The sequence below is a fragment of the Rutidosis leptorrhynchoides genome, chromosome 7, assembly GCF_046630445.1.
Source record: "Rutidosis leptorrhynchoides isolate AG116_Rl617_1_P2 chromosome 7, CSIRO_AGI_Rlap_v1, whole genome shotgun sequence".
Taxonomy (NCBI): Eukaryota; Viridiplantae; Streptophyta; class Magnoliopsida; order Asterales; family Asteraceae; genus Rutidosis; species Rutidosis leptorrhynchoides.
Window position 1 is genome coordinate 300,232,771 of NC_092339.1, and position 25,990 is coordinate 300,258,760.

The 25,990-nt window shown below is 36.8% G+C and overlaps 2 protein-coding genes across 2 annotated transcripts; both read left to right on the forward strand.

Annotated features, from left to right (window-relative positions):
* Nucleotides 1-17,006: 17,006 nt before the first annotated feature.
* Nucleotides 17,007-19,252, forward strand: LOC139860105 (protein COFACTOR ASSEMBLY OF COMPLEX C SUBUNIT B CCB3, chloroplastic). Its single transcript, XM_071848879.1, has 3 exons — nucleotides 17,007-17,153; nucleotides 17,852-17,976; nucleotides 18,795-19,252. The coding sequence occupies exons 1-3, from the start codon at nucleotides 17,007-17,009 to the stop codon at nucleotides 19,147-19,149; spliced, it is 627 nt and encodes a 208-aa protein (XP_071704980.1). The 3' UTR covers nucleotides 19,150-19,252.
* Nucleotides 19,253-21,457: 2,205 nt separating this feature from the next.
* Nucleotides 21,458-24,110, forward strand: LOC139857904 (large ribosomal RNA subunit accumulation protein YCED homolog 1, chloroplastic). Its single transcript, XM_071846755.1, has 3 exons — nucleotides 21,458-21,568; nucleotides 22,347-23,084; nucleotides 23,636-24,110. Exons 2-3 carry the CDS (start codon nucleotides 22,513-22,515, stop codon nucleotides 24,015-24,017), a joined length of 954 nt encoding a protein of 317 aa, XP_071702856.1. The 5' UTR covers nucleotides 21,458-21,568; nucleotides 22,347-22,512; the 3' UTR covers nucleotides 24,018-24,110.
* Nucleotides 24,111-25,990: the final 1,880 nt, after the last annotated feature.

Here is a 25,990-nt window from a genome sequence, read left to right on the forward strand (position 1 = left end):
TGCCCATCAGTTTGTGGATGATAGGCAGTACTCATGTCTAGACGAGTTCCTAATGCTTGCTGTAATGTCTGCCAGAATCTTGAAATAAATCTGCCATCCCTATCAGAGATAATAGAGATTGGTATTCCATGTCTGGAGACGACTTCCTTCAAATACAGTCATGCTAACTTCTCCATCTTGTCATCTTCTCTTATTGGTAGGAAGTGTGCTGATTTGGTGAGACGATCAACTATTACCCAAATAGTATCAAAACCACTTGCAGTCCTTGGCAATTTAGTGATGAAATCCGTGGTAATGTTTTCCCATTTCCATTCCGGGATTTCGGGTTGTTGAAGTAGACCTGATGGTTTCTGATGCTCAGCTTTGACCTTAGAACACGTCAAACATTCTCCTACGTATTTAGCAACATCGGCTTTCATACCCAGCCACCAAAAATGTTTCTTGAGATCCTTGTACATCTTCCCCATTCCAGGATGTATTGAGTATCTGGTTTTATGAGCTTCTCTAAGTACCATTTCTCTCATATCTCCAAATTTTGGTACCCAAATCCTTTCAGCCCTATACCGGGTTCCGTCTTCCCGAATATTAAGATGCTTCTCCGATCCTTTGGGTATTTCATCCTTTAAATTTCCCTCTTTTAAAACTCCTTTTTGCGCCTCCTTTATTTGAGTAGTAAGGTTATTATGAATCATTATATTCATAGATTTTACTCGAATGGGTTCTCTGTCCTTCCTGATCAAGGCATCGGCTACCACATTTGCCTTCCCCGGGTGGTAACGAATCTCAAAGTAGTAATCATTCAATAATTCAATCCACCTACGCTGCCTCATATTCAGTTGTTTCTGATTAAATATGTGTTGAACACTTTTGTGGTCGGTATATATAATACTTTTGACCCCATATAAGTAGTGCCTCCAAGTCTTTAATGCAAAAACAACCGCGCCTAAATCCAAATAATGCTTCATATAATTTTGTTCGTGAATCTTCAATTGTCTAGACGCATAAGCAATCACCTTCGTTCGTTGCATTAATACACAACCGAGACCTTGCTTTGATGCGTCACAATAAATCAAAAAATCATCATTCCCTTCAGGCAATGACAATATAGGTGCCGTAGTTAGCTTTTTCTTCAATAACTGAAACGCTTTCTCTTGTTCATCATTCCATTCAAATTTCTTCCCTTTATGCGTTAATGCAGTCAAGGGTTTTGCTATTCTGGAAAAGTCTTGGATGAACCTTCTGTAGTAACCAGCTAGTCCTAAAAACTGGCGTATGTGTTTCTGAGTTTTCGGGGTTTCCCACTTTTCAACAGTTTCTATCTTTGCCGGATCCACCTTAATACCTTCTTTGTTCACTATGTGACCGAGGAATTGAACTTCTTCCAACCAAAATGCACACTTTGAAAACTTAGCGTACAATTCTTCCTTCCTCAATACTTCTAACACCTTTCTCAAATGTTCACCGTGTTCTTGGTCATTCTTTGAGTAAATAAGTATGTCATCAATGAAAACAATGACAAACTTGTCAAGGTATGGTCCACACACTCGGTTCATAAGGTCCATGAACATAGCTGGTGCATTAGTTAAACCAAATGGCATGACCATAAACTCGTAATGACCATAACGTGTTCTGAAAGCAGTCTTTGGAATATCATCTTCTTTCACCCACATTTGATGATACCCGGAACGTAAGTCAATCTTTGAATAAACAGACGAGCCTTGTAGTTGATCAAATAAGTCGTCGATTCTCGGTAGTGGGTAGCGGTTCTTGATGGTAAGTTTGTTCAACTCTCGGTAGTCGATACACAACCTGAATGTACCATCTTTCTTCTTGACAAACAAAACAGGAGCTCCCCACGGTGATGTGCTTGGTCGAATGAAACCACGCTCTAAAAGTTCTTGTAATTGGCTTTGCAGTTCTTTCATCTCGCTGGGTGCGAGTCTGTAAGGAGCACGAGCTATTGGTGCAGCTCCTGGTACAAGATCTATTTGAAATTCAACGGATCGATGTGGGGGTAATCCCGGTAATTCTTTCGGAAATACATCGAGAAATTCTTTTGCAATGGGCACATCATTGATGCTCTTTTCTTCAGTTTGTACTTTCTCGACGTGTGCTAGAACAGCATAGCAACCTTTTCTTATTAGTTTTTGTGCCTTAAAATTACTAATAAGATGTAGCTTCGTGTTGCCCTTTTCTCCGTACACCATTAAGGGTTTTCCTTTCTCTCGTATAATGCGAATTGCATTTTTGTAACAAACGATCTCTGCTTTCACTTCTTTCAACCAGTCCATACCGATTATCACATCAAAACTCCCTAACTCTACTGGTATCAAATCAATCTTAAATGTTTCGCTAACCAGTTTAATTTCTCGATTCCGACATATATTATCTGCTGAAAATAATTTACCATTTGCTAATTCGAGTAAAAATTTACTATCCAAAGGCGTCAATGGACAACTTAATTTAGCACAAAAATCTCTACTCATATAGCTTCTATCCGCACCCGAATCAAATAAAACGTAAGCAGATTTATTGTCAATAAGAAACGTACCCGTAACAAGCTCCGGGTCTTCCTGTGCCTCTGCCGCATTAATATTGAAAACTCTTCCGCGGCCTTGTCCATTCGTGTTCTCCTGGTTCGGGCAATTTCTAATAATGTGGCCCGGTTTTCCACATTTATAACAAACTGCATTGGCATAACTTGCTCCGACACTACTTGCTCCGCCATTACTCGTTCCGACACCATTTGTTCCTTTCGTTCTATTAACCCCTGGTCCGTAGACCTCACACTTCACCGCGCTATGACCATTTCTTTTACACTTGTTGCAAAATTTGGTGCAGAACCCCGAGTGATACTTTTCACACCTTTGGCATAGCTGCTTCTGATTGTTGTTGTTGTTGCGGTTATTATGGTTGTTGGGATGATTGTTGTAGTTGTTGTTGTTGTTGTTGTTGTTGGGCCATTTGTTGTAGTTGCGATTGATGCTGCGATTGTTGGGATAATTGTTGCGATTATTGTTGTAATTGCTGTTGATGTTGTATTGGTGATTCTTATCACCGTTTTCCTCCCACTTTCTTTTGACTTGCTTCACATTGGCCTCTTCAGCAGTCTGTTCTTTAATTCTTTCTTCAATCTGGTTCACTAGTTTGTGAGCCATTCTACATGCCTGTTGTATAGAGGCGGGCTCGTGTGAACTTATATCCTCTTGGATTCTTTCCGGTAATCCTTTCACAAACGCGTCGATCTTCTCTTCCTCATCTTCGAATGCTCCTGGACACAATAGGCACAATTCTGTGAATCGTCTTTCGTACGTGGTAATATCAAATCCTTGGGTTCGTAACCCTCTAAGTTCTGTCTTGAGCTTATTGACCTCGGTTCTGGGACGGTACTTCTCGTTCATCAAGTGCTTGAATGCTGACCACGGTAGTGCGTACGCATCGTCTTGTCCCACTTGCTCTAGATAGGTATTCCACCATGTTAACGCAGAACCTGTGAAGGTATGCGTAGCGTACTTCACTTTATCCTCTTCAGTACACTTACTTATGGCAAACACCAATTCGACCTTCTCGGTCCACCGTTTCAATCCGATCGGTCCTTCGGTTCCATCAAATTCCAAAGGTTTGCAGGCAGTGAATTCTTTGTAGGTGCATCCTACACGATTTCCTATACTGCTAGATCCAAGGTTATTGTTGGTATGTAGCGCAGCCTGTACTGCGGCTATGTTTGAAGCTAGAAAAGTACGGAATTCCTCTTCATTCATATTCACGGTGTGTCGAGTAGTCGGTGCCATTTCCTTCAAAATAGTTAAATGGAACAAGTTAATCATACAGAATATTAAGAGTAGTTAATAGTATTTCGTAGCATAATATGAACTCATTTATAAAAGCTTTTTCTTCATATTAGCGTTTTATAAGTTTAAATTCGGGTAGTACCTACCCGTTAAGTTCATACTTAGTAGCTAATATACAATTCAACTACTACAATTCTATATGAAAAACTGATTATAATAATATTTCGCTTTCAAACTTTTACACAATATTTTACAAACTTACAATACCGCTTATTTTACATATAGCATGAAATATAGCACACAATAAATTTGATACAAGATGGTTGTGAAGATAATTCTAGCTAGTACACAAGTCGTTCAGCAAAGGCAATAAAGACACGTAATTCATACGTCCAGAAACAAGTCATGCATTCTGGTTTTACTAGGATTACTTCCCATCCTTGGTCTTGTGGAACATAACCGTTATGGCCGTTGATAAGACAGCGTGTTGTAACGTCGTCAAAGGGACGAGGGTTACGTAATGTCCAACAGTCCCGTAACAATCTAAAAACCTCATTTCTTTCCCCAATTACCGACTCCGTCACTTGTGGGAACGTTTTGTTTAATAGTTGTAGTCCGATGTTCTTGTTCTCACTTTGGTGAGAAGTGAACATTACTAATCCGTAAGCATAACATACTTCTTTATGTTGCATGTTAGCCGCTTTTTCTAAATCACGAAGTCCAATATTCGGATATATTGAGTCAAAATAATTTCTTAACCCATTGCGTAAAATAGCATTTGGGTTCCCCGCAATATATGCGTCAAAGTAAACACATCGTAACTTATGGATTTCCCAATGTGATATCCCCCATATTTCGAACGAAAGCCTTTTATAAACCAAGGCATTCTTGGAACGTTCTTCGAATGTCTTACAAACTGATCTTGCCTTAAATAGTTGTGCCGAAGAATTCTGACCGACTCTAGACAAGATTTCATCAATCATGTCTCCGGGTAGGTCTCTTAAAATATTGGGTTGTCTATCCATTTTGTGTTTTTATACTGTAAAATAGACAAGAGTTAGATTCATAAAAAAAATACTTATTAATACAAGCAATTTTTACATATATCATAAAGCATAAGCACACTATAATACATATATTACACCACACGAATACAACTATCTTATTCCGACTTGCTTGTTTCTTCTTCTTCGGTTTTGGTTCGTTTTGCCAAGTTTCTAGGGATATATGATGTTCCCCTAATACGAGCCGTCGTTATCCACATTGGTTTAGAAAAACCTGGTGGTTTAGAGGTTCCCGGGTCATTATTACAACTTAAGGACTTCGGGGGTTGACGATACATATAAAGTTCATCAGGGTTGGAATTAGATTTCTCTATTTTTATGCCCTTTCCCTTATTATTTTCTTTTGCCTTTTTAAATTCAGTTGGGGTAATTTCTATAACATCATCGGAATTCTCGTCAGAATCCGATTCATCGGAGAATTGGTAATCCTCCCAATATTTTGCTTCCTTGGCGGAAACACCATTGACCATAATTAACCTTGGTCGGTTGGTTGAGGATTTTCTTTTACTTAACCGTTTTATTATTTCCCCCACCGGTTCTATTTCTTCATCCGGTTCCGATTCTTCTTCCAGTTCCGATTCTTCTTCCGGTTCCGACTCTTCTTTCGGTTCCTCTTCGGGAACTTGTGAATCAGTCCACGAATCATTCCAATTTACATTTGACTCTTCATTATTATTAGGTGAGTCAATGGGACTTGTTCTAGAGGTAGACATCTATTACATAATATCAAACGCGTTAAGAGATTAATATATCACATAATATTCACATGTTAAAAATATATAGTTTCCAACAAAATTTGTTAAGCAATCATTTTTCAAGTAAACACGGTCGAAGTCCAGACTCACTAATGCATCTTAACAAACTCGATAAGACACACTAATGCAAAATTCTGGTTCTCTAAGACCAACGCTCGGATACCAACTGAAATGTCCCGTTCTTATTGATTAAAAACGTTCCATATTAATTGATTTCGTTGCGAGGTTTTGACCTCTATATGAGACGTTTTTCAAAGACTGCATTCATTTTCAAAACAAACCATAACCTTTATTTCATAAATAAAGGTTTAAAAAGCTTTACGTAGATTATCAAATAATGATAATCTAAAATATCCTGTTTACACACGACCATTACATAATGGTTTACAATACAAATATGTTACATCGAAATCAGTTTCTTGAATGCAGTTTTTACACCATATCATACAAACATGGACTCCAAATCTTGTCCTTATTTTAGTATGCAACAGCGGAAGCTCTTAGTATTCACCTGAGAATAAACATGCTTTAAACGTCAACAAAAATGTTGGTGAGTTATAGGTTTAACCTATATATATCAAATCGTAACAATAGACCACAAGATTTCATATTTCAATACACATCCCATACATAGAGATAAAAATCATTCAGATGGTGAACACCTGGTAACCGACATTAACAAAATGCATATATAAGAATATCCCCATCATTCCGGGACACCCTTCGGATATGATATAAATTTTGAAGTACTAAAGCATCCGGTACTTTGGATGGGGTTTGTTAGGCCCAATAGATCTATCTTTAGGATTCGCGTCAATTAGGGTGTCTGTTCCCTAATTCTTAGATTACCAGACTTAATAAAAAGGGGCATATTCGATTTCGATAATTCAACCATAGAATGTAGTTTCACGTACTTGTGTCTATTTTGTAAATCATTTATAAAACCTGCATGTATTCTCATCCCAAAAATATTAGATTTTAAAAGTGGGACTATAACTCACTTTCACAGATTTTTACTTCGTCGGGAAGTAAGACTTGGCCACTGGTTGATTCACGAACCTATAACAATATATACATATATATCAAAGTATGTTCAAAATATATTTACAACACTTTTAATATATTTTGATGTTTTAAGTTTATTAAGTCAGCTGTCCTCGTTAGTAACCTACAACTAGTTGTCCACAGTTAGATGTACAGAAATAAATCGATAAATATTATCTTGAATCAATCCACGACCCAGTGTATACGTATCTCAGTATTGATCACAACTCAAACTATATATATTTTGGAATCAACCTCAACCCTGTATAGCTAACTCCAACATTCACATATAGAGTGTCTATGGTTGTTCCGAAATATATATAGATGTGTCGACATGATAGGTCGAAACATTGTATACGTGTCTATGGTATCTCAAGATTACATAATATACAATACAAGTTGATTAAGTTATGGTTGGAATAGATTTGTTACCAATTTTCACGTAGCTAAAATGAGAAAAATTATCCAATCTTGTTTTACCCATAACTTCTTCATTTTAAATCCGTTTTGAGTGAATCAAATTGCTATGGTTTCATATTGAACTCTATTTTATGAATCTAAACAGAAAAAGTATAGGTTTATAGTCAGAAAAATAAGTTACAATTCGTTTTTGTAAAGGTAGTCATTTCAGTCGAAAGAACGACGTCTAGATGACCATTTTAGAAAACATACTTCCACTTTGAGTTTAACCATAATTTTTGGATATAGTTTCATGTTCATAATAAAAATTATTTTCTCAGAATAACAACTTTTAAATCAAAGTTTATCATAGTTTTTAATTAACTAACCCAAAACAGCCTGCGGTGTTACTACGACGGCATAAATCCGGTTTTACGGTGTTTATCGTGTTTCCAGGTTTTAAATCATTAAGTTAACATATCATATAGATATAGAACATGTGTTTAGTTGATTTTAAAAGTCAAGTTAGAAGGATTAACTTTTGTTTGCGAACAAGTTTAGAATTAACTAAACTATGTTCTAGTGATTACAAGTTTAAACCTTCTAATAAGATAGCTTTATATGTATGAATCGAATGATGTTATGAACATCATTACTACCTTAAGTTCCTTGGATAAACCTACTGGAAAAGAGAAAAATGGATCTAGCTTCAACGGATCCTTGGATGGCTCGAAGTTCTTGAAGCAGAATCATGACACGAAAACAAGTTCAAGTAAGATCATCACTTGAAATAAGATTGTTATAGTTATAGAAATTGAACCAAAGTTTGAATATGATTATTACCTTGTATTAGAATGATAACCTACTGTAAGAAACAAAGATTTCTTGAGGTTGGATGATCACCTTACAAGATTGGAAGTGAGCTAGCAAACTTGAAAGTATTCTTGATTTTATGTAACTAGAACTTGTAGAATATATGAAGAACACTTAGAACTTGAAGATAGAACTTGAGAGAGATCAATTAGATGAAGAAAATTGAAGAAAGAAAGTGTTTGTAGGTGTTTTTGGTCGTTGGTGTATGGATTAGATATAAAGGATATGTAATTTTGTTTTCATGTAAATAAGTCATGAATGATTACTCATATTTTTGTAATTTTATGAGATATTTCATGCTAGTTGCCAAATGATGGTTCCCACATGTGTTAGGTGACTCACATGGGCTGCTAAGAGCTGATAATTGGAGTGTATATACCAATAGTACATACATCTAAAAGCTGTGTATTGTACGAGTACGAATACGGGTGCATACGAGTAGAATTGTTGATGAAACTGAACGAGGATGTAATTGTAAGCATTTTTGTTAAGTAGAAGTATTTTGATAAGTGTATTGAAGTCTTTCAAAAATGTATAAATACATATTAAAACACTACATGTATATACATTTTAACTGAGTCGTTAAGTCATCGTTAGTCGTTACATGTAAGTGTTGTTTTGAAACCTTTAGGTTAACGATCTTGTTAAATGTTGTTAACCCAATGTTTATAATATCAAATGAGATTTTAAATTATTATATTATCATGATATTATCATGTATGAATATCTCTTAATATGATATATATATATACATTAAATGTCTTTACAACGATAATCGTTACATATATGTCTCGTTTAAAAATCATTAAGTTAGTAGTCTTGTTTTTACATATGTAGTTCATTGTTAATATACTTAATGATATGTTTACTTATCATAGTATCATGTTAACTATATATATATCCATATATATGTCATCATATAGTTTTTACAAGTTTTAACGTTCGTGAATCACCGGTCAACTTGGGTGGTCAATTGTCTATATGAAACATATTTCAATTAATCAAGTCTTAACAAGTTTGATTGCTTAACATGTTGGAAACATTTAATCATGTAAATATCAATCTCAATTAATATATATAAACATGGAAAAGTTCGGGTCACTACACCGAGCGTGAGCACGGGTGGTACGCGGATGAGTATATTGGATTCTAGTGTGCCTAGATGTTAAATTATGGCGTGAGGGGTCACAAGTCTTGGGAATGTTCGGTACCAAAGAGTGATGGCATGGTGTGATTCAATTGCCAAAAAGAAGGACATCGTAAGTCGGAATGTCCCAAGTTAGCGGGGACGGGTGTGACAAGGAGACGTTAAGGTACGTTTTGTTTTAATAAATATGTCCTTTGATTATTTATTAAGTGTCCTTGAGTTTGGTTGTTAAATGCATGGTGTTGTGCATGTTGGTGTTAAGGGTGACGTTCCTAATGGAAGTACCCTATGGTGGCGTTTGATTGTTGAGCGAAGGGCGTAAGACTTGGTGCAACCAAGCATTCCTTAGTATTTGGAAAATGTTTCTACCAAGCCATGGAAATGGGTTTTGGTGTTTGATTGTTAAGCGCGTGTTCGCTATAGTGTGGAAGTTGATGAACCATGAGGTTCACCGGGTGGATTGGAACCCGAAAAAGATCGAGTGTTTGATCTCGATGTATGTTGGTAAAGGAGTCTACGTGACGCGACATTAGGTGCCTCTTTTATACCTACTAGCGTGGTGTTCGACTCCAATTATGTTGTGGTTACATTGTACTTAGGGTACCGAAGTGAAACCCTTAGGTACATGAGTGATCGGGTGAAATTTGACAAACTAAAGCAATTGAATGATTGCGAGAGTAGAGTGGTGTAATTTGCGGTACACTTTTTGTTCGAAGCGTTTAAGGATTGGTTGAAATCCTTCGTATGCTCAAGGTGGGAGCAAGATATGGTGATGGGTCGTGTGAACCCAATTGTTGGTAAAGTCTACCTTTGGTAGCATGGTACGGTTGTACGAGATGCGGTTATGAGACGTAGTTCCAAGTGGGGGAGTTACACTCCCACCCGAGGAAGTTCTAGTGTGAGATTTCGGATGAAGTTTTCGTAAGATCCGAAAATTGTATTGGGACCTAGATTTGGTCGATTTGTGGTAGAGTACAATTTCAGTTAAATTGTACCTATGATTTTGGATTTGAATTATCACCAAGGTGGTAATGTGGTAAATCTCATTGAGAGATAATGGACGGGTATGGCGAGCAAGGTGAAATCCCTCGGTTAAGGGATGTGCGTATCGGATCCTCTTTTAGAGAATTAATGTTTTGTGCCTATGTTTGATATAGGTGGTTCTTGCTCGATTGTGTGAATGGTTAGTGGTATCCGTTAGGATTCACTATGGCGTAGCAGAGCGCAATGTTACGCTACTCGTCGTTCGAGGCCAAAAAGGGCGTTGATTGATGAAGCATGACCTTCAGGGTCCGCTGACTTCATCATGGTATTGGTGATTGATGAAGCATGACCTTCAGGGTCCGCTGACTTCATCATGGGATCGTTGATTGGTGGAGCATGACCTTCGGGGTCCGCTTACTTCATCATGAGATCGTTGATTGGTGAAGCATGAACTTCGGGGTCCGCTGACTTCATCATGGATGTAGTGTTATATCGGTGAAGCATGACCGTTGACGGGGTCCGCTGACTTCATCCGGTGTTGAGTGATCTATCGGTTGTTTTATACACCGATAATGGGTTCGTAAGAACCGTGTGGTGTGATCTATCGGTCGTTTTATACATTGATGGTGGGATCGTGAGGACCATGTTGCGTGATTAGTGATTGCGATAGCCGTGTTTCGCTCATATGATGTTAGGATAGTGGCGTATTGGTTGTATTGCGCACTACAAAGGATGTTTAGTGGTAAGTGTAATCCGTAAGGATTCATGTGGTTTGATCTTCAACGTTCGGATTGTTGACTTTAGGTTGAGTCTTGGTCACTTTTAGCGTTGTCCTTGGTAAAGGTGCGCTAAGGAATTGATATCTCGGTACGAGATTGGTTGAGTTTTTCCCGATATGGAGAATTGAGCAGGTTTTAGTGCTCGGATGGTGGTTTTGATATCGCGGGTGACGATTTTAGTTGTTAAAGGTGATTCATTGGGAAGAATTGTCTAGGAAAGTTCGGATTGGAACTTATGATTGAGGGCCGTCGAGTAGTTCCGGATTGGTTAAGTGGAGAAGATCACGAGGACGTGATCTAGTTTAAGTGGGGGAGAGTTGTAAGACCCAAATATTTATTGTACATAATGTATTTATGGTGTACGATGCGTGTATGAAGTGTACGTGTTGCTTGCTCGAACGTCGAAGGAAACTGGACGTTGTCTGAAGTGACAAGGAGTGTACGTATCTTTTCAACCCCAAATAAAGTTTGTGTTGATGTTTCAAAGCCTTACCATTGGAAAGGAAATCTTATTACGTTTCCAACGATATTTGATTCATCGAAAACGGAGCTACGGTCAAAAAGTTATGGCCAAAACAAGTTTCTGAAAACTGACATGTAGGTTGGAGCGGCGCTCCACCTTTTGGCGCAGCGCGCCGATCCCATCTGATGCAATTTTCAGCCTTTTTAAAAGGCTTAAATGAGGGGTACTTTGGTCTTTTCATTTAGGGTCGGTTTAGGGTCACCAAAATTGATCTAGAACTCTATTGGAGCTCATTTCTCACCCACACAAACACTCTCATCCATATCTAGAGAGAGAGGAAGGGTTCTAGAGTGAGAGAGCTTGAATTAGAGAAGAAGGAGTTGGATTCTCACCAAAGCTCGGGTTTTAAAGTTGTTCATCTCGTCAACGGCATCATTTTGGCAGTATTGGTAAGTTCAAACTCCGAATTTCATTGTTTGATTTGAGATTCAATGTTAGGGTTTGAGATTGTTAGTTGTAAAACCCATTTGGTTGATGAAGAGGGTTTATGGAAACTTGCTATTTTGATATTTGGCGGGTTTTGGGTTAGTTAATGATTTAACTACGTTTAAGACTTGTAAATGGTGTATAATCACTAGTGTTAGTGATTATTGGTGTTTTAGAAACCATTAGGGTTCTTATGGTTGACTAATTTTGACTAGAGTCAAAATTAGGGTTTGTTGATGATTATGATTCAATTGCCGATTTAATAAGGTTTATAAACTTAAAATGGATTAAGTTGAAGCATAGAACCGAGTTAAATATGTTTTGGTGTCCAAACTTGCTAATGGCGTGATATTGACTTCTTATGGGTCAAATTAGGGTTTAAGTGTCATTTTGGGCAAGATAGGTGTTTAACACCTATGATTGGTTTGATTGGCATATTAGGACCATTCTCACTTATGTTTGTGATTATTGGTTAGTTTGGGCGCGGTTTGTGCTTGGAAGTGCATTTGGGTCGAAATTGCACTAGTTGTCAATTTGGGTTGATTTGTATATCCACCCTAATTGTATTACTTATTATGTGATAAATGGATTAGGTACATTCCATCGGTGATTGCGGATTATTCGGTAGCATTCTTCAAGGCGACAAGGTGAGTGTTAATATCCTATATGCATATGTATGTGTAGGATGGGTGCGGGTCGGGTGAAGGGGTTCTCGCTTGTAGAGCTCGCTTCTCGTATAGGTGGAATTGTTGGACTTGTGTATAGGTCCAATTGGCACGGTTGTGCGTTTTGGTTGACCACGTTGGCGAGGTGCACACTTTGTGTGTACGTTATCACATGGGCGTGTGATGTGGACTTATATAACCCCAATGACGAAGGGTTAATATAGTGAGTGGAATAATTATATGTGTAGGTATATAATGTATCTATTTGTTGTAGCGTGAAATGTGTAGTGTCGAGGTGCTAAGACACCACGTTTCAAGTGATGAGTGAAGCATCGAGGTGTTAAGATGCCACTCGGGGTGAAGCATCGAGGTGTTAAGATGCCGCCTAGGGGTGTAGTGTCGAGGTGTTAAGACACCACTCCGTAAAATAATGAGTGAAGCATCGAGGTGTTAAGATGCCACTCGGGGTGAAGTGCCGAGGTGTTAAGGTGCCACCCTAGGGGTTAGTGATACGAGGTGTTAAGTACCCTAACGGATGTTATGAACACCGATGGCGTTTTCGCGAGCGCCATTCCCTTGTGCGATTAGTTAACCATGGTTATTGTGTTGTAAGCGTAAGCAAATTATGTTATTCGAGATACACATATATATATATATATATATACATATATATATATATATATATATATATACATATACATATATATATATATATATACATATATATATATATATATATATATATATATATATATATATATATATATATATATATATATATATATATATATATATATATATATATATATATATATATTGTATACATATAATGTTGTATTGTCGTGATGTAGCTAACCCTCCGGGTGTAGCTTATTGGCATTGTTCACATCGTTGTTGGTGAACTTATATTCTGTTGATGTATCTTTAGCTCGTTGCTTAGTGATCTTATGGTATGCTTAGACTAGCTTGCCTTTATGCTTGGATGCTCCGGTATGCGGTATTTGATTTTGTGGGGCGTGTCCATTTTATGCATATATATGTATGTAGTATATTCTCACTCACTAAGCGTTAGCTTATCCTCTCGTTGTTGACTTTTTTTATAGATTGCATGGATGCGGAGGCTCGGGTAAGCGGGGACTAGTGGACTTGCGTAGTTGCTTTAGAAGGTTTGCTTTTGGATTGATTAGGATTGGGTAGCGTATCCCCAATCGCCATGCTCGGCCTTTATTTTGTATTACAAATCATGTGGTTGAAAACTTGTATTTTCGTACGAAAGTCGTAAAACGGCCGATGTGGGCCCGGTCTTCGTAAAACTAATTTTATTAATGGAACGTGTTAGTTCTACATATATTAATGTATGGTTAAAAGCGTTTTGTCTAAATACGTCGGGAAGTGGTCAAATATTTTCGCATTTCATGACTTTTTGGACAGGCCATTTTGGCGCGCCGCGCGGCCATATGGCGGCCCGCCATATGCTGTTCCAGCAAAAAAAAAAATTAATTGATATTTCCGCGTGATCGTTTGTATTACGGGTTGGGATGTTACAAGTGGTACCAGAGCATGGTATAAGGGATTTAGGTGACTTGAGATAGGTGCCTAGACTTAGACTTTTGTGTGTGCTAAATTTGTTGCGGGACTTGTAGGATTACGGGTCGGAATAGGTTATAGTTAGTGCCTTGTTTGTAGGTGGACTAACATTTATATTAGTAATGCGGATATTATTAATATATTAATTGTGTTGTGATAATAATTCTCGCGTATGTGCATATCGCGTAGAATTTTGTTTTTGTTTGTTTATATCATCGAGCGAGGCGGTCATTGTACTAACGAGTTGATACGGCGTGTATGCGTAATAAGGACTTGCAAACCTTATTACGAGTGCAAATTGGGTCTAGCAAGTGATGTACGATGAGTGTTTAGCAAGATGGGGGCGGTATTGTGTGTGTGCTTTATACGTTCGTGATCTAATCGCTTTGCATTCCTTAGAATGGCGACGGGAAATGGGATCGAGACGAACGACGTGGAGTTTAACGCTAGAGTTGCGGCCGCCGTTGCGGAGCAAATGAGTACGTTTCGAGAAGAAATGGATAGGAAGTATTCCGAACTTCAAGGTAGTTGTGAGATGGAGCGTTGTCTTAAAAGCTTCATGAGGACTAAACCCCCGATGTACGATGGAGAACCGGATCCTTTGATAAGCACAACTTGGATCTCGGATGTCGAAGGGTGTTTTCGAACAATTGAATGTCCTCCCGAGAAGAGGACGAGGCTCGCTACGTGCTTGTTGCTTGGTAGAGCAAAGGATTGGTTGGATGGTAAGATTGATCTTGTCGGTGGTGAATCGTTTATGGCGTTATCATGGGACGAGTTTAAGAAGGAATTCTTCGAGGAGTTCCGAACTTCAGCCGATTTGTCGAAAATGCGTAATGAGTTGCGAAATTTGCAACAGGGTTCTATGGATTTGAATACTCTCAAGACGACCTTTATGGCGAAGGCTCGTTTTTGCCCGGAGTATTTGGGGAATGATCATTTGTTGATGTAAGATTTCTATCGGACCTTGAATGATGACTTGAAGAGTAAAATTAGCCGGGGTCAAGCGAAATCGTTTGCGAAATTATTTGACTTGGCTAGAGGTTTCGAGTCATATTCACGATCGAAGAGGTGTGAACCTTCAAGTGAGAGAAGGGTTGTTTCGTATGGTGCTCCAAGTAAGAGGACTAAGGGTCCGAGAGTGAGCACGGGTGGTACGCGGATGAGTATATTGGATTCTAGTGCGTTCTAGTGTGCCTAGATGTTACAATTGTGGCGTGAGGGGTCACAAGTCTTGGAAATGTTCGGTACCAAAGAGTGATGGCATGGTGTGCTTCAATTGCCAAAAAGAAGGACATCGTAAGTCGGAATGTCCCAAGTTAGCGGGGACGGGTGCGACAAGGAGACGTTAAGGTACGTTTCGTTTTAATAAATATGTCCTTTGATTATTTATTAAGTGTCGTTGAGTTTGGTTGTTAAATGCATGGTGTTGTGCATGTTGGTGTTAAGGGTGACGTTCCTAATGGAAGTACCCTATGGTGGCGTTTGATTGTTGAGCGAAGGGCGTAAGACTTGGTGCAACCAAGCATTCCTTAGTATTTGGGAAATGTTTCTACCAAGCCATGAAAATGGGTTTTGGTGTTCGATTGTTAAGCGCGTGTTCGCTATAGTGTGGAAGTTGATGAACCATGAGGTTCACCGGGTGGATTGGAACCCGAAAAAGATCGAGTGTTTGATCTCGATGTATGTTGGTAAAGGAGTCTACGTGACGCGACATTAGGTGCCTCTTTTATACCTACTAGCGTGGTGTTCGACTCCGATTATGTTGTGGTTACATTGTACTTAGGGTACCGAAGTGAAACCCTTAGGTACATGAGTGATCGGGTGAAATTTGACAAACTAAAGCAATTGGATGATTGCGAGAGTAGAGTGGTGTAATTTGCGGTACACTTTTCGTTCGAAGTGTTTAAGGATTGGTTAAAATCCTTCGTATGCTCAAGGTGGGAGCAAGATATGGTGATGGGTCGTGTGAACCCAATTGTTGGTAAAGTCTACCTTTGGTAGCATGGTACGGTTGTACGAGATGCGGTTATGAGACGTAGTTCCAAGTGGGGGAGTTACACTCCCGCCCGAGGAAGTTCTAGTGTGAGATTTCGGATGACGTTTTAGTAAGATCCGAAAATTGTGTTGGGACCTAGATTTGGTCGATTTGTGGTAGAGTACAATTTCGGTTAAATTGTACCTATGATTTTGGATTTGAATTATCACCAAGGTGGTAATGTGGTAAATCTCGTTGAGAGATAATGGACGGGTATGGCTAGCAAAGTGAAATCCCTCGGTTAAGGGATGTGCGTATCGGATCCTCTTTTAGAGAATTAATGAAAGTCAACGAAAGGCAACATCCGAGTTCTCCCCGAGTCGCAGAGAACTCCTCAAAAATCTTCTGCCGAGTTCTCCCCGAGTCGCGACTTATTTGACATACACTCAGTAGTCAAAGACAACAACAACAATTTGACTAATATTAAGAACACACGTTTACCATTAGTTGGATTTTGACCTAGGTTAAAATCAAAGTCAAAAGTTATCAAAGCCTAAAACCCTAAAAACAAAACGAATTAAGAAGATTTATCAAATATAGATATAGAATGAAATAAACAATAATAGTATAGTACATTTATGTGAGTGAAGATTTACCTGTTTAGGGGAAGGTGGAAATTAATCGGTGAAAACTATAGAACATGGGGTGACGAATTTTAACGAAATTTTTAACATCCGTTAATATTTTGGACTCCCTGTGTAAATTTGGCAAAACTACGGGGATCACACACTTAACACGGGGACGAACTTTGGACTGAAAAATGTTTTTAGAGACTAAATTAGACACATTTAAAATTGCAATTTTTAAAATACACGGACAAAAAGGCAAAAATGGACAAATGAACCATTTTGACAATTTTGTCTTAATTAATTAATTTTTGACAAAATAAAAATAAAAATAGAATAAATTTAAAACTGAAAATTGGGGTAAAATGGGTTGTAAGGGTATAAATGACTTTTTGCTTATCTATCAGAACCAAAGTGCAGTTGCTAGAACTCAGGATAGCCTTCCACTTACTTTGAAGGCCCAAAGTCTTATCATACCAATTTTCAGATGGCTGTTTCATTTCAAACCAAAGGTAAGGGTTCTACAACATTATTTTTTTTTCATATTCACACATTATTATTATGTTACCAATTTCATCTTTCAATTGCTCACCAAAATCTGCAATCTTTTCTTCTTCTTCATCTTGGTAAACAGGTTATTCTATACCACTGCACCTGATTTCATCCCCAAATGGATCAAACTTGTTACCCCCTGTAAGCAAATCATACTTTCTTTCTATTTGTTTGATCCTACTTTAATTTGTTATAAATTTATTATTATGTGAAGAAAAGCCCATATATTTTATGGTTATTTTGGAAATCATTATATGTGTACCATTGGATGAAACAATTACATGAGATTAAATTCCCACTTTTATAGGTATACATGAATATATATATATACGAGAAACCGATAAGGTTTCCAGGCTACCTATAGGTGAAACTAGTAAGGGGCAGGGGGCACCTGCCCCAAGTGGATTTGTAATTTTTACGAAGATGTATATGTTTCATAAGTAGTATTCAAGTTCAGTACTTTGACATAGACAATTTGAAGAGTTTAAATAAGTAATCACATTATTGTTGGCCAATTTAATTCATTTATGAGGTGAAAGGTAGATAAGTTGTTCAGCCTAAATGTGAAATCTTTTCAAGTTTGTTTTGTTTTTGGTAAAGAGTATTGTATTTTACTACTGCTCATATAAAAATAAGTGTGCTTTATTGCTTTTTACAGAAAAGATTTATATGCCCAACAAAACGAGTCTCAAATCAACGAGTTCATAGATATCGAGCATTACATGTTGCAGTTCCTAGTATCGAAGTTCCGTTATCAGCTTCAGACAACTCTGCACAACTTATGTATGTGAATCTTTGATTTTTTTATTTATTTTTTTCTTTCTTCAAAACTTGAAGCTAAGGCGCCTAGGCCACAAGTATATTTTAACACCAGTATTTGACTATTACGTAAGTACAGAAAATACCCTTTAATAATTTATAATTATAAATCAGGAAAACATTCTTGTAACATTTAAACAATTTTACTAAAGGACCATGAGCCTAGCGGTAGCCAAGAGGTTGTGGGTTCAACTCCAGTGGTAGACATTTGTATATATTTGTGAAAAATTTCATGTGGGGTGTGCGAGTTTGCCTTTTCCAAAAAAAAAAAAAAAAAAAAAAAAAAAAAAAAAAACTTTTCTGCCTAGGGGAAACGATATTGATATGTTGATATTATGCCAAACTAACCGATCTTGTCACCTCCAATTGTGATCACAAATTTGACTAATTATTGTTTGTAATCTGTTGATCCTACACATAAGACTATAAGAGACATAACAAATGGCATATCTGTTATAGGTCAAAGTAGAAAATATTTCACTAAAATGGGTACCAGGCAAATGGATCAAATGGGTCAAAGTCAAATGGGTTGAAAGTTGATCAAAGTGTAAACTTTCATGCGCACTACCTCCAATTGCTTTATTCAGATGTCTAAAATTATTACTAGTGCTATAATCTTTCTTTATGTACTCATAATCATTGCATTAAAACAGTTAAATAATATAGACAAAAAGGTTTTTCGGGTCAACTTCAACCCGTTACCAAACTAACCCATCTTGCCACCTCCAACTGTGATCATAAATTTGACTAATTATTGTTTAAAATATGTTAATCCTACACAGAAGAGACATATCAGATGGAATATCTGAGCATACACAAAGTTTGCTTTTGATGGATCTTGACCCAGGCACAGCTAAGTTAGCAATAGCCTTATTGGGGCCGTTTTTATCAGCATTTTCGTTCCTTTTCATCGTAAGAATCGTGATGTCATGGTATCCGAAGCTGCCGGTTGGGAAATTTCCGTATGTAGTGGCATACGCCCCTACAGAGCCAATTTTGATAGTTACACGAAAGGTGATTCCACCCCTTGGTGGAGTTGACGTAACGCCTGTTGTTTGGTTCGGTTTGATCAGTTTCCTTAATGAAATATTAGTTGGCCCTCAAGGCTTGCTTGTACTCCTATCTCAACAGGTTTAGGTTTTGTAATGAGTTGTAAAGGAAATTTATGATTTTTTCAAACCACTAACTAATAATAAAACTTAATCTTTTGCCTGCTTGTAATGGTGATGCTTTTATTGTTATCATGTTATGAATGAGCTGATTCGAGTTCAATAGCTAGCAGGTTAAACATGTAAATTAGCAAAGTTGGCTTAATCTGAATCGAGTTAAACGCTCTTGCATAAACTAGTTACATCAAACCATGGAAATTTGACATCAACCATATAAAATTGAACAAGATTATACAAAGCTAAAAATGAAGTTACAGGGTGTTTGAGATTATGTTTTTATAACAAGGGTTTTATAGAAGCATAGGATTGGTTATTTTGTTCTTGCTCATTTATTTCATCCGAAACACATATAACTATTTTGTCATATATAATATTTTCGCTTATTTGTGCTTTTTTTTTTTTTTTTTTTTGAACGGCAAGCTTGCATCAGTCCGGACCGAAGCCTAGTCATCATTTGCACACACACACGCGTTCGGGCAGGAAACCCGAACCACACTCTCCGACCCTTAAACCATCCCATACGGGGCAGGCAGGCCGGACCTTAGTCCCGGAGCGGGTCGGTAAAACCTTCCCTTTGGGCCACCCTCAAGGAATTTCTTTCAAATAATATCCTTTGTAGGTGACGAGGCTCGAACCTGAGACCTCTAGCCCGGCGGGGGTGCTAGGCACCACCACATGTCCACTGAGCCAAAGCTGCGGGGACACTTATTTGTGCTTTGATAGTACAATTTTTTTTTCAATGGCGATTAGAGTCACCGACGGGGGGTCGAACATGATGTCGACACCCATTCATCCGATCATTTTCTTGGTACGACCGCCCCTCAGGAGAAAACCCATGCAAGAGGTCCGCAACCTCCGAGGCCCATGAAACGGGCGGGTAACAACAAGAGAAATTTTGCAGCGAATAAGAGTTGTACCCTTGACTTCCCATATGGGAAGACAAGTCACTCCCACTACGCCATAAAGGAAAATTTAATTTAAAGGAAAATTGAAATAGAGTTGTACCACTTGCTCTATATTTCAATACATATAAATATAAATAAATAAAGGAAAATTGGTCAAAATGCCCCAATTTCTAAAAGTATTTAACAATATGCCTTTTAAAAAGGCGTAATTGCAAATATGTCCCTGATCACGTATCAAGCACTAAGCATAATGTGTGCAAACCCGTGTGTGATGCGTGTTACCGATATATTCAACGAGACAACCATTTTTCCTCGTAAACATGCGCCAAACACCACGCACTATGTGTGGTGCTTGGTGCATGGTGCTCGGTCCCAAAAAGTCTGAACTTTGAATAGTCGTATCTTTCGTCTTGTAACTCCGATTTAGTTATCGTTTTTTTTTAATCGTGTATTTTTGGAGTTCTATCCATTGGAAAACTGCCGTAGGCAGTTTGTCCCAATTTTTTTTGAAATAATAGCTCGAAGGCGGTTTGTCCAATTTTGTTTTGAAAATTCGGCCTCGAAGACCTTCAATTTTAACGTTTTCATTGATTTTGACTTTCAACGCACTTTGACTGCTCATAACTTGCTATATAGCATTCTAAATTGTGATGTGTTTATCACCATTGTCGACCAAAAATACACGAAATCCCTCATTCAATTTGAAAAAAGTCTCATTTCGCAAGTCGAGTATTTTCTAGGTTAATTAGAAAACAATCACAATATCATACCAGGTCTAAATTTCAAAATTATTTTTGTCACTTCAGAAACGTATCAACGGATAGATCTAAAAAATACAAGATTTCAAAATAACGGCGACTAAATCAGAACTACGAGTCAAAAGATATGGCCATTCAAAGTATTCGTCCAACAAGCACGATGCACCACGGTCCACGCACGGTGCGCGGTGTGTGTTCGTGAAGAAAAATATTTCTCTCAGGCGTTATCTCGTTAATACGCATCACATACCAAGTTACAAGCATTATGCGTAGTGCGTGATGAAAAGAGTTTTTTTTTTTTTTTTTTTTGGCAATTATGATTTTTTTTTAAAAACTTTTAGAAATTAGAAATTGGGTCATGTGAGGGTTTTCCCCATAAATAAATACGGAGTACTTAGTACAGTAATTAATACTCTAAAATTACACTTAGATCATTAATAAATTTGACGATATTATCTCAATTGCACACTTTTTTCAAATCATAATCTTTTTCGGACAAAAATTGAAACACGTAATCCTTTTCGAAGATTTGAAAAAGTCATACCGAGTATTACTTTTATTGTTAAATTTGATAACATGGGTTAATTTTTCGGGTCATTTGTCTTTTTTTATTCATTTATCCTTTACAATCCCAAAACCGCATAAACACTGTATTGAATATTTGGATAAAGGATTTCAGGAAACAACATTCATTTGGGTTTTAACCATCTCCAATTACATTCAGGTACTCATACCTTTCTCTCACTCTCACTAACATTAACGTTTAGGGTTTTGATGATATGAATCTATCAAATTATTGAATCTTTCTTCTTGTTTTTTTATTTTCCTTTTTGATTCATGTTTGGAATTAAACAAATTCATCTCCAATCGCCGTTGTTTCCTCTAACTTTTATGTTTATTTATCGGATTATTAATAAAAATTTTGCAAGTTTCATAATTTGGTAAATTGAGACCAGCTTTTAAAAGCTAAGAATTGACTATTATTATTGAATTTTGAAATTTACTATTATATACTCTTCTAATTTTAGTTTCCAGTCACAAAGTTCATTGCTTTTTGGGATTTATGTACCATGATTTCAGATATATGTAAATGGAATTAATATGTTGTTTAAATATTATGAAATGTTATATTAATCTTTGATTCTTGAAACCTTGAGCACCATAAAGGAGTTGCCTCAAGTTCAATTTTTGCAGGTTTTAGTTCTTAGTGGTATGCTGTACACAAAAATTTAAAATAAAAAAATAAAATCTTGAACTAGGATTTAGCACATACATCCTTCTGGAATGAAGAAGTATTGAAATTGGATGGTTGGATAATAACTTATTGTAAATAGATTGATTTTTTTTTTTTTTTTAGCTGGAGAATTTGTTACAAATGTACTTTTTGTTTTTCTTTACAATCTCACTTGCATAACTATGTTCATCATGTGTATCCTGCATAGGATGTTTATTGTGTTACGATTTCTTGTATATTCGATTAATTTGTTCTGAATATCTTTCAGGAGCCGTTTGTTACAGTTGACACATGACTTTCTTATACCTCTGCACACTTCGAAGTCCTATTTCATAATCTCGTAGTGTATTTTAGCTTGTTCCATACTTTACTTTGGAATCTTGTCCGATTAATAATCAACAAGGTCATTCATCTTTCTGTAAACTAAAGTTAAAATGCCTCTCATACTGTCATCATCCTTTATGGCTTCTTGTTGTTATGTTAATAATAATAATGTCAAGGAGACTCACATTCTAAAGCCACAAATATCGTCATCATCACATCCGAACTGCTATTCCATTAATCACAACATTCTTCGAAAATGCTTATTTGCTAATGAGCATACATCCGTGCTTCTAAAACGTAAATCACATTTGGAATTCATAACAAGAGAATCCATAAACTCCAATTATGAGCTTACGGATGATGAAAGTGTTACGGAATACAATTGGACCGATCAAGATGAAGATGACATGGATTCACCCTGGGAAGGTGCGATTATGTACCAAAGAAACCCTTCAATTACTCACTTTGAGTATTGTACAACTTTAGAAAGATTAGGGTTAGGACACCTTTCGACCGAAGTTTCAAAATCTCGAGCCTCTTTGATGGGATTACGAGTCACAAAGTCGGTGAAAGATTTTCCAAATGGAACTCCGGTTTTGATCTCCGTTGATGTCACCAGGAAAAAACAGAATTTGAAGCTTGATGGGATCATACGTACCGTCTTAACTCTCGGATGCAATAGGTAACGTTTCAGTGGAATTTTCATATCTTTTGACAAATTAATGGTATAATGGTATTATCCACTGTTGTAAAACTCCACGAGTACTCCTGATTACTCCTTTTTAAGAACACTCCTTTTTAAGAACAGACCGATCCGATTTTCCAAAATCTGTTTGATTAATTGGTCAACATCGGTCAAAGGGTCAAACCGTATTTAGTTGGTCAAAGTCGGATTTAGGTGATCAAAATCAGTGAAAGTCATAATTGGTCAACATTTTATTATGTAATTAAATTAGAGTTGTAGAGTTTTTAACGATTAATGCTTTTGTTTTCTGACAATTATGTGAAAGTTTATGTTCATCCTTAAGGTTTAATATGTTTATTTATATTTTATGTATTTATTCATAAAATGTCAACTTTGGTCAACGAAAGAGTAATCTCCAATTAACAAATTACTCCTTCAAAAGTCTCACCCAAGTACTCCCCAGATTATAGCGAGGTTTGCAACCTTGTTATGTAAATTAAACATTTGTATAGAAAATAGTGATTAATATCTGTTTGTGTTAAATTAAGGTGTGGTGGACCGGCTGCTGATTGCGTGTTTTCCAATTTCTCACTTGTACTAACTGAAGAGCCAATAGAAGAACCTGAAATCATAAACATGGGAGTAATTTATGGTCAAAGCGAACAGGAAAATGATGATGAAGCATCGGTCGATTTAGATGACTGGCTTTATTTCCCTCCTGAAGAAAAAGTAATAGATATATCCAAGAATGTTAGAGACATGGTGCATCTGGAAATAAAGATCAGCGCGTTGTGTGATCCGATGTGTAAAGGTTTGTGTCTTAAATGTGGTCAAAATCTTAATACTAGTAACTGTAACTGTAGTCAACAAAGGTCAACGCCGAAAAGTTATGGGCCGCTTGGAGGTCTTAAAGAGAAAATGCAACAATAATAAGGTGTTTGATTTTTGGTCTGTTTGTTCGTTAGAACTCGTAATGTAGTTGTTTTTGAAATTAAGAGTTGGTTTGAGCTCACGGTTCTTGTTGTTGAAGGGTTGTATGATTAAATCGAGTGCGTGATTTTGACAGTAACGTCAAGGTGTTGGTGTATTGGTGGTGACCTGACTTTCTATAAGGGAGGTCAGCTTGTCAGGGTCTCATGAGCTGCAAAATATTTCGCTTGAGGTTACACGCCCATTTCATGGGCATTGGAGGTCTCAGACGTCTTGCGTTCGAGCCTCACTCGAGGGGGTTTTACCATACGTGATGCTCGTGTGGATTCGCCTTGGGGGGTTTCCTCCTAAGAGACGGTAGGACTGTATTGGTTCGTCATAGGAAATAAGTGATCGGGTGGGTGGGGGGTCGGCATTGCGTTCGGACCCCCCGTTAGTGACTCTTAACCGTCGTTAAAAAAGTGTTCATAATACTTAAGGTTTACATATGAATCCCGCTCCAAAATTAAGAGTTGCGGAATGTAAACATATCAAAACTCACTAATAGTACATAGTGGGATGACTTGAAAAAGAGTCGAAACAATAAGCGAATAATCGATTAAGCTGCATACAACTAAGTTGGGTTTAACGATAAATCGAATTAATCAAACCACTCGTAGTGGTGAGTGGCGTTTCTTACACGTGTTTCTTGCTTTTTGCTCTTTTTTGGTGACTATGACATGTTTCTTTTTTGGGTGGAGTAGTGGTGGGGTTGGTTAGGAGTATTGTGATTATATGTTAAAATATAATTGGGTTAAGTATTAAAAAGGGATAAAAATAATATTTTTAAAATAAAAAGAAAAAAAGAAACGTGCGTTTCTTTTGGTGTTGGAATGCAACTGAGGCCTCAAAGAAACGCCCCAATACAGATAAACTCGGGCGTTTATATATATATATATATATATATATATATATATATATATATATATATATATATATATATATATATATATATATATATATATATATATATATATATATATATATATATATATGGGCAGATCAATGGGGAAGTAACCAATCGGGGGAAGCAAATTTTTTTTCTTTTTTTCGTTTTTTTTTTGGAATTTTTTTCAGGCATCAAGATCACACGAAAATATGAACATTTTGAAAAGACACTTCGTGATGAAATGTTATTATTTAGGCGGGAAAACGATCGACAAAAATAACATTCAAGATAATATTGTTTGTGAAGAATGTTAACGTTTTTTTTCATGTTTTGTGAAGTAAAATTTAGCCGGATTTAGAGTTTAGGGTTTGGTGTTTTGGGTTTATTCCATAAACCCAAAACACCAAACCCTAAACTCTAAACCGTTCGTGTTAAAAACTCAATCTAAATCCTAAATCTAAACCCTAAATCCAAACCCTTAACCCTAAATTTCTAAACCCTAATATCTAACCCTATAAACCCTAATATCTAAACCTTAATATCTAAACCCTAATATCTAAAACCTCAACATACGCTCGAAAAACACGATAATTGTTATATATTAGTTATTCGAGCGTTTTCCCACCAAAATAAAAACATTTATCACAAAGTGTCTTTATTAAATGTTTATATTTTCATCCAATCTATAATGTTCGTGAACATAGTTTTTTCAAAAAACGAAAAAAAAAAAAAAGAATTTGCTTCCCCCCGCTCCCCCCGATTGGTTACTTCCCTCTTGATATATATATATATATATATATATATATATATATATATATATATATATATATATATATATATATATATATATATATATATATATATATATATATATATATATATATATATATATAGGGGCAGGATCAATGGGGAAGTAACCAATCGGAGGGAAGCGGGGGGAAGCAAAAAAAAAAAAAAATATTCGTTTTTTTTGGAATTTTTTTTTCCGGCATCAAGATCACACGAAAATATGAACATTTAGAAGAGACACTTCGTGATGAATGTT